A 14,206-nucleotide genomic window follows, 5' to 3' on the forward strand; every position below is an offset into this window, starting at 1 on the left:
GAAATAATATAATTACTAAAAGCCCATCTGAGAGCCCTGACAGTGGCGTTTACTTGCTGTAAAGACTGACATTGATGTTTGAGGTTGATTGTACATTGTATTTCTATTTTGGGGAGTTCACTTTGTTTTCTAATGGTTGCATCTTTTCTATTATTGCAACTTTATTACGAAAATTTGGCAATCTGAGCTAGGCGCAGTGGCGCATGCCTGTAATACCAGCAGCTCAGGAGGCTGAGGCAGAATGATTGTGAGTTCAAAGCCAGCCTCAACAAAAGCAAGGTGCTAAGCAACTCAGTGAGACCCTGTCTCTAAATAAAATATATATAAATTTAAAATATATATAAATATATATATATATATATATATACAAAATAGGGCTGGGAATGTGGCTCAGTGATTGAATGTCCCTGAGATCAATCCCCAGTAACCCCCACCAAAAAAATTGACAATCTTGCAGGCAGGTTACAGTACTTACAGAATTGAAATAGGAAATTTCTGAATTCATGAAGCAGGAGGCTCTTATTCTAAAATAATACATATGCTTTTTATTTTTATTTTTTATTTTTTTACTTTTTTTTTTAACATAGGCTTTTAGCTAGCAGGTAGGATGAACGGAATGTTTTGTTTTTGTTTGGATTTTAATGTTTTTGTTCTTGGAAAATTTATATTTCTCCCACACACCCCTCACCATACACAGAAATTAATTTGGAGTGGATCATAATGTTAAGCCAAATCTTCATAGCTTTTAGAAGAAAAATAAAATATCTCCACAATCTTGGTATAGGTACCAGTTTCTTAGATGATATAAGAAGCATAAATCATAAAAGGAAAAACTTGATTCATTTAACTTTATCAAAGTTACATCTGCACATTAAAACTAAAAGGAAAAATAAAAAAAGGAACAAGGGCTGGGCTTGTGGCTCAGTGGTAGAGCACTTGCCTAGCATGTGTGAGGCACTGGGTTCGATTCTCAGCACCACATATAAACACATGAATGAAATAAAGGTTCATCAACAACTCAGTGTCCATCTACAACTAAAAGTATTAAAAAAAAAAAAGGAACAAACCTTGACTATGAGAAAATATATGTAATGTTAAAGTATTATATGAATGTTAAATTTCCTAAATGCAAAAATAGTATTGGTTATATAGGAGAATATTACTCTTTTGGGGAAATCATGTGCTAAAGATTTTATAATACATATATATAAACAAGGAATTGTATACAGAATTTATGAAAAACTACAATGCACTAAAACTTATATCCCAGTTTATTAAAAAAAAAAAAAAAAGGGCAAAGACTTGAATGAACATTTTAAAAAAACTTTTGAATGACCAGAAAGTCAATGTCATTATTCATCAGGAAAACATATATTAAAATCACAAAGAAGGAACTATTTTGCAATCCATAAAAATGACTGAAATTTAAAAATGTGATAGTGCACATCTATAATCCCAACTACTTGGTAGGCTTTGGCGGGAGGATAGTTTAAGGCCAACCTGGAAAAAATAGAGCGATCATAGCTCAAAAAATAAATATGTAAAAATATAAAGAGTAATAGTAAACGTGACAAGAGTGGGAGACCCTTAGAACTCTTATATATTGTTGGTAGGATTGTAGTAGAGTACAAACACTTTGGAAAACTATTTGGCAGTTTCTTCAAAAGTTAAATATATACTTACCCTAAAGCCCAGCAGTTCTCCTGTATCTTTATCCAAGGGAATGAAAACATTTGTGCACCAAAGGCTTATTCAGAATGTGTATAGTAGCTAAGTTCATAAAAGCCTCAGACTAGAAACAAGCCTGACTAGAAACAACCCAAGTGCATATCCACAGGTGGATTGAAAAACAAACCAGTACTTTTATGTAAAAGAATGAACCAGTATATCTAAAAAGGTGAATGAATTTCACACACATTGTGTTCAAGTTCAAGAACAGACAGAATGAATCTAGTGACAGGAATCAGAACACCTTGCTTATGGAGGGGAAGAGGGATGAGAAAAAATTCTGATGATAGCATATTCTCTATCTTGATTGGGGAACTAGTTCCATAAATGTCTGTTCAAAACTCATTGACCTATACACATAAAAGTTTATATATTTTATTGTATATAATTTTTTTCTGAACAAACAACAAGCTGGCTTCAATTATAACTAGTATGAACACATTCAGCTTTTTATGCTTTGCTTAAAAGCTATTGGATTCCACTAGGCACAGATGTTTTAATAGACTATATTTATATAGTCAATATATTTAAAAATTCAAATCAATAAAAGAAAAGCATACAAAAATTACAGCTTATAAATACAGGTATTGTCCCCCTCTTAAATCCTCAGTTTACATGAACATTCAAATATGAATGAAATATGTGATTTTTATACTAGTGCTTGTATTGTACACTTTGTTTGCTCTTTTTACCTCACATCAGTTTTCAGAATTAAGGATAAATTTCCTATATCACACATCAGAAAACCAACATTAAAACAGTTCATTATTGTGACATGCACTAGGAAAGATGAAGCCAAACAAAATGTAGATCTTCTGATCTACCTTTGCCCTCTTTCCATGACCTGATACCTCCCAGGTGTTAATTCTCTTTGTATGGAGCCTATTTCACCCAAAATATTATTCTCAAACCATGTGAAACACATACTTTATCTCACCTTATCACATTCCCAGCTATGCTTATTTAATGGCAAAGTAGTATCATAGCACTATAAGTACAATTGTACTAATTCTGTGCTAAAGTTAGGTGCAATTCCATGTTACCATAGATTTTTGTATCTACTCATTTCATGTCCACCAACAGTTATTTTTGTCCTTTGTGTGTGTGTGTGTGTTTGTGTATTTGTTTTCCTACTTCTTTGCTTTAGGCCCAAACTCTCACAGTGTGGAGGCAAGCTGATAAGCACAAGGTACCGCGAATTTGTTTTTTAAACAAGATGGACAAAACTGGAGCAAGGTATATAAAGTGTGTTTCTTTGACTTACCAATGTGAGAATATAATTGGAATTATTCTTGGACTACAAACTTAAGTTTAGCAATGGCAGTTCTTCCCTATAGGGTATAAATAGTCTATGTAATACTAATTTATTCTCATAAAAATAACTTCAAAGCAGCATAAGTTTGACTAATAGTTTGGAGTTAATAGAGAGCCTATAGGAGATGAATTATCCTGTATCTAATGTAGGGAGACTGAATGGTATTTTCTAGGATCTTGACAAAGTGGTATCTTTCTGAATCTGTTGGTTGGTTTTTAGAACTGTACAGGGTAGTCCCTATATTGCTAGTTACCATGCTCCCCATTGTTGCTGGAGGTAGAGAATTATTTCCTGCAGTTGCTTATCAGAGTGGTGTTCTTCCTTGTCTCCTGATATTAAGCTAGTGGTTAGTAGGCTCTGAATAAAAGGAATTGGGAGGGGAGAATGTACTTTCTGTAAGACCTGCACATATGGTAGAAGTGAGTTAGTGCTGAGATTTGCTGGTCATGCTCATTGACTTATAGAGTGGTGACTTATCATTCAGAATGGATACATTGTTCTGAGAATACAATTTAGAGAATCAAGAATATATGAAGGATTTGGAGAAAACGTGAAAGAGAGAAAATCAAGAGATTTCGTCTGTTGTTTTTTGTAGTGTAGGGGTTGAATGCTAGGCCTTGCACATGCTAGGCAAGTGCTATACCACTGAGCTACATCCAAGCTCTGACAATCAAGAATACTAAAGATTCTGGGGAAATGTGATAGGGAGCAATCCTGGTCTATGGTGGGAGAGTGAAAAATAAAAATGTAAACTATCCTTCCCCTAAGAAAATCATATGCTTTGTGTTTATGTAACTCTCCACAGTAATTCTAAGGCTGTTTGTTTAAAGGACTCTTGTCTTGATAGTAATAGCACAGCAACTTTTAAAATGTGTTAGGCCTAAGTTCTGATCCTTCCTGTTTGGTATTCCTTGTTGAAGATGGAAGTACTTGTTTACTGACTGACGGTATCTGTGGTGATGGGGGAGATACCTGATTAGCAGACTGGTTCTCAAAAGACATTGGTACTGAAGTGGTCTGCATGTATGTATAAATCAACCCATGTTTCAAAGAAGGCATGTGTGCCATAGGTAGGCAACCCCAGTGTTAGCACAGAAATGAGTAGTGGAGCATATGCTATGAAAGTGCCTAAGATAGGACTGGGAAAATACCTCAGGAGCACTTGCCTAGCATACGTGAGGGCCTAAATTCAATCCCAGTACTACAAAAGCAAAGAAAGAATGTCTAAGGTCAAAGTAAAGAAAAATTAGTTTTATTCTTGGAAGAAAGCTGGTAGCTTGATGTGGTAGCAAATCTAGTTGTAGAAGAAATAATTATTGATTCAAGTGAAATCTTGCATTTCAATCTTAAGATTATTACCTGTGTGACTTTAATTCATTTAACCTTAATCTCAGTTTAATTATGTGATGTTCACAGTTATTTGAGAGAACATTCTTAAACCTGTTTTAAGAATTCTTGACTACATTTATAACCAAGATTATTTTGCTTTCTACAGTTTTAACTATGCAGTTGAAAGCATCAGAGAGAAGTTAAAGGCAAAGCCTTTGCTTTACAGGTAAATTGGTTAGTAACATCAACTCCTTCTTAGTTTCCTTACCAATTTATATATATAAATATACCATATATATATATAAATATATATATACATACATATATATGTATACATATATATTTTTAAAATACTTTTTAGAAGAAGTTGGGATATAATAAAAATATAGATTATGGTAAAAATACAGATTATGGTAAAAATGATAATAAGCAGTTTGGTCACAGTGGTGTAATTAGATAAGTTAGATAAGTTCTATCACTAGTGCAGTTAAGTGAGTGACCATTAATAATGCTTATCTTCTTCTGACTTATAGTTACCAATTGGTGAAGCCAAAACTTTCAAAGGAGTGGTGGATATAGTAAGTAAAGAAAAACTTCTTTGGAATACTAATTCAGATGATGGAAAAGACTTCAAGAGAAAACCCCTTTTGGAAACGAGTGATACTGAATTGTTGAAGAAGACAGTTGAAGCAAGGAATGCCTTAATTGAACAAGTAAAATAAATATTGCAAGTTTAAAATTATATAAGTATTTAGAAACTTTTGAATATTTTATTTATTGTGAAATTTTATGTAAAATTATATATGAAATATGTAAAGTATAATGAATAATAAAATGAACACCAGTGTGTTTACCACCCACACACGAGTATTAGCAATACCTTCTAATCTGTGTGCTACTTCCTGTTCATATCTTTTTCCTACTAATCTATCTGCTCCTATAGCTAACATACATACATACATGTGTATACACACACACACATACTCACACATATAACATTTATATATTTTTGTCTTGACTCTAGGAGTGGAACCCAGAGCCTTATGCATACTAAGCATACACTCTATAGTGAGCTTTATTCCCAGCCCACCAGTGTATTATTTTAGTATTTATCTTTCATTTATTTTCTTTATAGTTTACTGTAAACATATATATCCCTATAGAACTTAGTTTTTCATGTTGCAAAGAGGAATGATACTATTTGTGCTTTATTGCATTGTTTCATATTATGGAAATTCATCCATGTTCTTTTTAAAATTTTTTTTTTTTTAGCTGTGTATGGATCTTTATTTTATTTATTTATTTGTGGTGCTGAGTTTCGAACCCAGGGCCTCACACATGCTAGGCAAGTGCTCTACCACTGAGCTACAAGCCCTGCCTCTCACCCATGTTCTTATGTGTAATTTATTCACCTTAATCTTGTATAGTGTTCCAGTATATAATTATACCAGAGTTTATTGTCTTTTCTCCTGTGAATGGACTTCGAGGTTGTTTTTGCTCTTATAAACAGCTTTGCTATGAACCTCTTTGTTTTACTTGTGCTTATGTGCAAGAGTTTATTAAGGGTTAAACTTTAGAAGTAGAATTGTTTGATCAAAGTATTTGCCTATCTTCTATTTTACCAGATGTCAAATTATTTAGAAAAATTTCAACCAATTTTATAACTACTTTATAGCTCTGAACCTCAACTATCTTCAAAATTTTGATAGAAAATATCGAGATTATTAATACTTGCAATATTTTATTATTTTGTTAGTGTATAGGGTAATAAGTAAAACATACTTGAGACTCACTGAATTTTTTCTTTTTTTTTTTGGGTACTGGGAATTGAACCCAGGGGTGCTTAACCACTCAGCCGTATCCCCAGCCCTTTTTATTTTTTAGATCAAGACAGAATTTTGCTAAATTGCTTAGGGCCCCTGCTAAGTTGCTGAGGCTGGCCTTGAACTTGTAATCCTCCTGCCTCAGTCTCCTTAATTGCTGGGATTATAGGCATGTGCCCATGCCCAGCAGACTCACTAAGTCTTACAGTAGAGAAAAATATATGAGTTTGAGCCCTTTGATTTTTCACTTCTAAATTGAATTGATCCAAATTCTATCAGCATTATTTTTTTTTTCATTTCATCCATCTTTAAAAAAATTTTTTTTTAGTTGTAGGTGGACACAGTACCTCTTTTATTTATTTATTTATTTATTTTTATTTGGTGCTAAGGATTGAAGCCAGCGCCTTACACATGCTAGGCAAGCACTCTACCACTGAGCTACAATCACAGTCCTCATCTGTCTTTTTGTAGGTAGATATTTTTGAAGTATTTACTTGCCATTATAATACATAGTTATCATCAACTTATTTGATATTTTTATCGTAGGATAACAGTTATTGAAGGCCTGATGTGTGCTCGATTAAGTGTTTACTATACTATTTTTTTTTTTAATCCTCAGGACAACCTTTTATTGCCCAGTTTTACATGGGGAGGAAGCAGAACCTTAGAATGCTTAAATAAGTTGTTACACAGCTAATAAAGTGGCAGAACTGGAATTCAAATTCAGGTCTGTCTCAATTCAGAGCTAGAACTCTTACCTACTTGTTATACTACTTCTCTAGATTAGCAGGGCATAGAAAGAACACAAGTGGAATTAACATTAATTAACTAGATACATGATTGGTTCCTCATTAACATTTTTGTTGTTGTTTTATCTTAAAAGTGCTATAAGAATAAAGATCTTGTAATCTAGTGGAGGAACCAGTTCAAACTTGTACATACTATCTCATCTTCTAGGATATGATACTATATGATAGAATAAAAGACTATCAGTAGCTCATAATAGGTGCTAATTACAAGAAATACATAAGTATTTAAAATTTAGAGAATAAGACCCTCTTACATTTATTAAGATACCTGTAATAATAAAAAAAAAAAAAAAAAAAAAAAACAGAAAATTTGTGTTGGCAAGGATGTAGAGAACTTATGACCCTTGTGTATTAGTGGGAACATAATGGTGCAGTTGCTATGCTTAACCACACGGAGGTTCCTCACAAAATTGGATATAGAATTACCATGTGATCTAGAAGTTTCATTTTGGGTATATACCCCAAAGAACTGGAAGCATAATCTTGAGGAGATATTTGCACACCCTTGTTCTTAGCAGCATTGTTCACAGTAGCCAAAAGTATCCATTAGCAGATGAATTGATGGAAAAACTGTGGTATATGTACACACAGTGGAGTTACTGAATCTTAAAAAGGAAGGAAATTCTGGTACAACATGAATAAATCTTGAGGACACTGTGCTAAGTGAAATAAGACGGTAATGGAAAGGCAAATACTGTATGATTCCACTTTTGTGAGGTAGCTAGAGTCAATTCAGAAACAGAAAATAGAATGGTCATTACCAAGGTCTCAGGGAGGGGAGAATAGGAAGTTGAATAATGCCTATAGAGTTTCGGTTTTGCAAGTTAAAAGTTTAAGAGATTGTACAACGATGTAAATGCTTTGATCCCTTATACTATTACCAATTTTCAAAACTGTTATCAACTAAATTATCTTATTAGGTACATAGTTATGAAAAGAACATGAACTAGATAATTGTATTTTTATTATTGAAGTAATGCCAACATTTCTCAACTCAAATGTTTCCTTCATTGCAAGATTACAATAGGAGCAGTTCTTTTAGTTGAACTATCTTAGCAAACCTGGTGATCATTCAGAACGTTAGAGGGATACTGCCAAATTAAACTTTCTGTAAACTTAAATTTATCTAAAATTTATCCCAAATTTATCTAAAAGACGGTAACGCATTGTATATTGTCATTGGATTTAAATTGTGCCTTTCATTTCTTTTGCATATCTTAGTAGGCAGTGCTTTATTGAGGTTCTTTATCAGACTCTGACTTTCTTTGAATTTAGGAAACACATCTTCAATTTCACATTTACTTTTCTTTGAAAGAAAAACCATCTCTTTAAAAGATATAAAGAGTTATTTGGCCTGGGTAGGTAGATGATGTAGCTGTCTCAAAATATTTTAATAATGAATATTTGTGATATTTAGATAAATTTATCATGTGAAAATTATTGCAAGTTATAAAACTTTAAAACTTTCTTTATAGGTTGCAGATTTGGATGATGAATTTGCTGACTTGGTTTTAGGAGAATTTAGTGAAAATTTTGATTTGGTACCAGCTGAAAAGGTATTTATAGTATTCACTTACTTTGGTTTTTTTTTTTTTTCCCCTTGCCTTAGTTTGTTCTCAGAGCAACAAGCTTGGCATGGGGTTGTGGGGGCTTCAGTCTTGGAGACGAGGGCTGGGTTCCAGGTCTGTCTTCTTGGCCTGAAAATATTTGGGATCCCCCAGCTGGGCCATCCAGATTACCCTTCTGGAATCGCCAGCTCTCTCCTCAGTGGATAGGAGAGTGGTGGGAGGGCAGCTTCATCCATCAGGACCCACCATCTCCTCTCTGTGGGACACCCAGCTCCTCTCCTGGGCAGGACCTGGGGCCACACAGGCATGTCTAGATCTCCATGTACTTTCACAAAATTTTTCTAATTGGATATACTTGGATTTCTTTGTCTTGGGTGTGTGTGTGTGTTTTAACTTTGCATACTATGTAGAAAATGCTGACTTAAAAGCAAAGATAAATCACTATGAATACAGGTACTTAAACAATGCCAACAATGTACTGTTTCTAGACATACTTTATAAAATTAGATTAAATCTTATTTACTTATATACTTAGATCAGTTAATTGCTCATATGCATAGCCTTTCCTCTTCATTTTAGTCATTTTTCTAAGGATGTTTAGGGAAATCACAGGTAGAAAGTTTGTACTTACTGGTTTTTCAAGCTACTATAATGATCATTTGCTCAGAACTTTATTTTTCTGAATCTGCTTTTCATTTTTTAATGGAAACTCATTGTTCTTTGATATAAATTAAACCAGAGAAGAAGCAAACAAAATACTATTAGTTGAATTATATTCAACTATATTTCTTCAAGGAATCTGCCAGGGACCTTCCTCTATGATTTGACAAATTATTTACTTTCCTTTATGAAACATAAGAGTTTACAAACACATGTTGCTTCTAAGTGGTAATCTGTAAAATGAGATCAAAGATGAGCCCAACAAATCTACTTAATTATCATTTGTGAAAAGAATTAAAAGGAGAACTGAGGCATACTTTTGAGCCATATGAAGTTAGAGGTAGAAAAAAATGATTTTTTGCTTTTGAATGAAAGGCCACTGTTGTTAAAATTTTTTAATTTTGTGTTTGAATGTTTAAACTTGATATTTATTATGTCCCTTGTCATATAACATGAAATCTGTGAGAGCTCACAGTCTAAAGTGGAACACTGCCCTACCAGTTCTCTTATTACCAACATATTTTTCTTGCTTTTTGAGATCTTTTAAAATTTTTTCTACTTTCTCATTTTCCTTTGGATTTTGTTTAAAATGGATCTAATTAATTAGAAAAATTGTAACTCACATTTATATATTTTTATTTCTGACCAATTCCAGTTCGACTATCAAGGTTGAATTCCAAAAATATTTATTTATTCAAGAAATATTTTTAAGCAACTTCTATATTTTAAGCTTTTGTTGTTTCTAGGGATTTAACATTATTTCATGGAACTTACTGCAATGCTCATAGGGATTTTATATTTTAATGAACAAGAGGCAGGTTATATCTGACATGCCAAATCTTTACAATTACAAGGATTATAATGCTAATCATTTACAATGATTATAATGTTGTAACTCAGAGCACACACGTGAGGCACTGGGTTTGATCCTTAGCACCACATAAAAATAAAAATAAGTAAATAAAGATATTATGTCAATCTACAACTAAAAAATATTAAAGAAAAAGCCGTAAATAATGGTGGAAGTATGGTGAAGAGTGCTGCTGTTTTACATGGGCAGTTCGGGGAGGCCTCTTATTTAGAGAGATTCTGGGAATCAGTATATGCTACACAAAGTCAATGCTCACTTGTATTTCTGCTTTGTAGCTGCAGACCGCAATACATAGAGTAACAGTGGCTCAGATGGCAGTGCCTGTTCTTTGTGGAAGTGCCCTGAAAAACAAAGGTGTACAACCCTTATTAGATGCTATTACTATGTACTTGCCTTCACCCGAAGAGCGCAACTATGAATTTCTGTGAGTAACAGTCACATAGAATTAAATTCCAAGTCTTGAAAATACAGATAGGCCTCATCAGTGAAGAATATTTTTGTAAATAATATAATATAGAGCCATAGTAACTTTTACTTGGAAGGGACATTTTTCATTGTCCCTTGTAACCTGCCATGTTTACAGATGGAGCCAAGGTGTGACTTTTCACTGTGTATGTGCTTAAGGGATGACCTTGTCATTTCAGTTTAAGAAAAAAAAGTTTGTTAAATACTCAGTAGATACATTTATATTTATTTAGACTTAAGGATTTTTCATAAGCTCAAAGTATTTTGTGACTATAAAGAAGTCATTGTTTTACTCCTATTATAGTTATCTGCATTATACTTAGGTAATAAATTCTCTAAAACCTGATGAGCATTATGCAAATTAGAAGAGAAGTGGGCTTTAATTTGTTAACTAAGATATTAATTAATAACTTTTCTTGTCTGTAAATTTGAAGGGCGGCATGGCAAAGTGATTGAGTGTGGGATTTGTATTGTTGGATTTAAATCCTGGGTCTTCCAAGTTGCTTAACATCTTCATCTATAAAATTTGGAGAATAGGATCTGTCTCCTAGGGTCGTTACATAAATTCAATGAGTAAGTATTAGGCACAAGAACAGACTGGTATATAGTAAGCCCTTTAGATTAGTATGTGTTAAATTGTAAGGAATAGGAGTAAGATTAGAGAAGTCCTATAATAGAAATGTTTAATCTACTTTGAGTCATATAGACTAATAAAAATGGTCTCGCCTCATAAAGATGTACCTATGCACAAGATTTGGCAATTTCGGGAAAATCTGAACTTTCTAAAAACCCATAAAAGAACAATTTAAGAACAATTTTGTACGAATGTTGGCTATATAAACAAGTTCAAGTTTATACTGTAGATTTTTGTGGTTATGTAGCTGGACAAAAAGGGAGAGTGAAAGCAATAATGGGAAAGAACCCATTTGTTTACTCTGTGCAGGCTTCTTAAGAAGTGATATTATGTTTCTAGATATGCTTTTTTGAGAAGAGAGCTCTTAGCAAATAAATTATTTGCAAATAGAGGTAATATTTGGAAGAGAATCCATTATTTTTAGTTTTGAAGAATGGTGGTAAGCTCTCCGTTAAATAATTTAGTCAAAGGAATAGAGGTGCATCATGTCATTACTTAATGGCATAGACAGCGCTACTCCAAGATATGAGGGATCTTTGGAAGACATTAGGGTTAAGTTTCTGCAGTGATTCTGATTTGCTCTGTGTAGATGTATGGGAAGTATATTTTATAGTTCTTTCTGAAATATCCCTTTATTTTATAGGCAGTGGTATAAGGGTGATTTGTGTGCACTGGCATTTAAAGTTCTTCATGACAAGCAGAGAGGCCCCGTGGTTTTTATGCGCATTTATTCAGGCATGTTAAAGCCCCAGTTAGCCGTCCATAATATTAATGGAAACTGCACGTAAGTAGAAGCTTAGGTTATTTTTTAAAACTGCACTATTTCTTTAAAAGTACTTGACTAATATAAATCATGATTTTAAAGGGAGAGAATAAGTCGTCTGCTTTTGCCATTTGCTGATCAACATATAGAAATCCCTTCACTGACTGCTGGTAACATCGCTTTGACTGTTGGGCTTAAACAGGTAAATGACCAAATGGTTTCTCTAAAAAATAATAGTTTAAATATTTAGTTACAAGTAGGTATTTTTTAATAGCAAAAAAAATCCATAAACAGTCTAAATGTCCATCAGTAGAATAATAAATATTGTGGCATATTCATTAACATGGTTGACTGTCATGTGTTTGATAGGAAAGTAAATTGTAGAAGGTAACAGGATGGATAATATTCATATAAAGCTTACATCCAAGTAAAATATTTTATTTATTTAAGACATATATGTTTTAAGGTTATTTAAAATATTGGGTTTTTATCTTGTTCTATCTTGTTCATTGCAGAAAATTTAATCTAACTTTACAACCAATCAGATAATAACTGAAAGACAATTTGCTAATAAAGGCTCCATGAGAGCAAGGATTTTTGTTTCTTTTGTTTATAGTTCTACCATAGTCTGTAGATCATTGGTTGTGTATAGTAAGGTAGTATGTAGACATTGGCAGGATGAATGGATAAAAATACTTGATGCTGTATGTATTTTTGGTGGATTAAAACTGAGGAAATTTCCTTTATGTGAATTAAGTCAGGTAGAGTTTTACCATTAAACTTTGTCATTTGGATAAACATTACTTTTAACATTTGAAACTCTTCGTGATTGATTACAAGTTTCAGTATCCTTTAGCAGAAAATTCTCATAGTGTCGATATATTTCTGGTATTAAAGTGTCCTGTGCTCCTTGTTTGTATTTAAAGGAGCTCTAAAGGTATTTTTTGGTGTATTGTATCAGTAGGACTGTCTTTACCAAGAAGGAAACTGACTTAGAACTTCATGATATAAAAGATTAAAAGTGAAATTTTAGTTTTAAAGAATAACTGTACTCTACATACACACGATCAATTCTGACTGGTTAAGGGTATTCTGGTTAATTTTGTATTTAATAGAGAATTTTCTGAAAAAAAAAAATTCTTACGGGTGTTAAAACACGATAAGGAACCTCTGCTTGACCCGTTTTGTTGTGGTTGAAAATGTAGGCAGATACATTTGTTTTGTGAAATGGATTTTAGATATGAGGTGTCTGTGTGTTGGGTTTTATTGTTTGTTAGAATTTATTACTGCAATATTTTTGATAGAATTCTTGTGCCAGTTGAGTTTTACTTATGCAAAGTTATAATGAGCTTTCTGAATTTATTTCTCTTTAAGTTCTGATGAGAAAAGTCAGGATTTTTCTTATTCATGGATCTTAGTGGGAGATCAATGCTTGCCAAGAACCTGTTTTGTTCCAAGTTGTTTTGTTTGCTTGCAGACTGCCACTGGAGACACCATTGTCTCATCCAAATCTAGCGCATTAGCTGCAGCTCATCAAGCCAAGTGGGAGGGAGAAAAGAAGTATAAACAAAACAGGGATGCAGAGAGACTTCTGTTGGCTGGAGTAGAGATTCCAGAACCTGTTTTCTTCTGTACAATAGAACCCCCATCAGTGGCTAAGCAACCAGGTACAGATAGTCTTGGTATATCAATTAACTAGTGTTCTAATGACTTACGTAAAATAGTTACAATATACCCTAAGGAAATTTCTTATGTGATTGAGTTAAATTTTATTTGTCCTTCATTGGTAAGCATTTCTTGTGGTTGGTCTAGTTTTCTTCTTGTTTGTTTGCTTTTACTTTTAAGATGTTTTGATTTTTATAAACTCCTGTATTTTTTTTTTCTTGGCCATTTTTTTCTTTTCATATTCTTCCTTACTCTTGTTCTTGTGCTATCTATGGTATTTCAAATAATTGACCTTATACTTGCCCTTCTAGATTAGATAGTAACCGATTCATGACTAATTTCTTGTGTATAAAAATGCTGTTTTATCTTAGTTTCTAGTCAATCTTTAGAACCCAGGGAAGATATTAATATATATATATATATATATAGACACATACACACACACACACTATGGATAATATTGTTTGAACTTTTGAGAGTTATACACTTTATTTAGCAAATTAGCTCAAAATTCTTCAGTGGTTTCTTATTATTTATCACACAAACTCTTTAGTGTGAAATATAAAACTCACAACT

The 14,206-nt window shown here is 32.9% G+C and overlaps 1 protein-coding gene across 1 annotated transcript in view; it reads left to right on the forward strand.

Moving 5' to 3' along the window:
- Gfm2 (GTP dependent ribosome recycling factor mitochondrial 2) overlaps positions 1-14,206 on the forward strand; it is a 47,884-nt gene that overhangs the window by 12,577 nt on the left and 21,101 nt on the right. Inside the window, 8 exon segments of the mRNA XM_053743411.1 lie at positions 2,876-2,964; positions 4,539-4,592; positions 4,899-5,085; positions 8,480-8,560; positions 10,379-10,527; positions 11,846-11,986; positions 12,068-12,167; positions 13,443-13,632. Coding sequence (XP_053599386.1) covers positions 2,876-2,964; positions 4,539-4,592; positions 4,899-5,085; positions 8,480-8,560; positions 10,379-10,527; positions 11,846-11,986; positions 12,068-12,167; positions 13,443-13,632 — 991 coding nt within the window.

This window comes from Sciurus carolinensis, chromosome 6 (genome assembly GCF_902686445.1).
Source record: "Sciurus carolinensis chromosome 6, mSciCar1.2, whole genome shotgun sequence".
Lineage (NCBI taxonomy): Eukaryota > Metazoa > Chordata > Mammalia > Rodentia > Sciuridae > Sciurus > Sciurus carolinensis.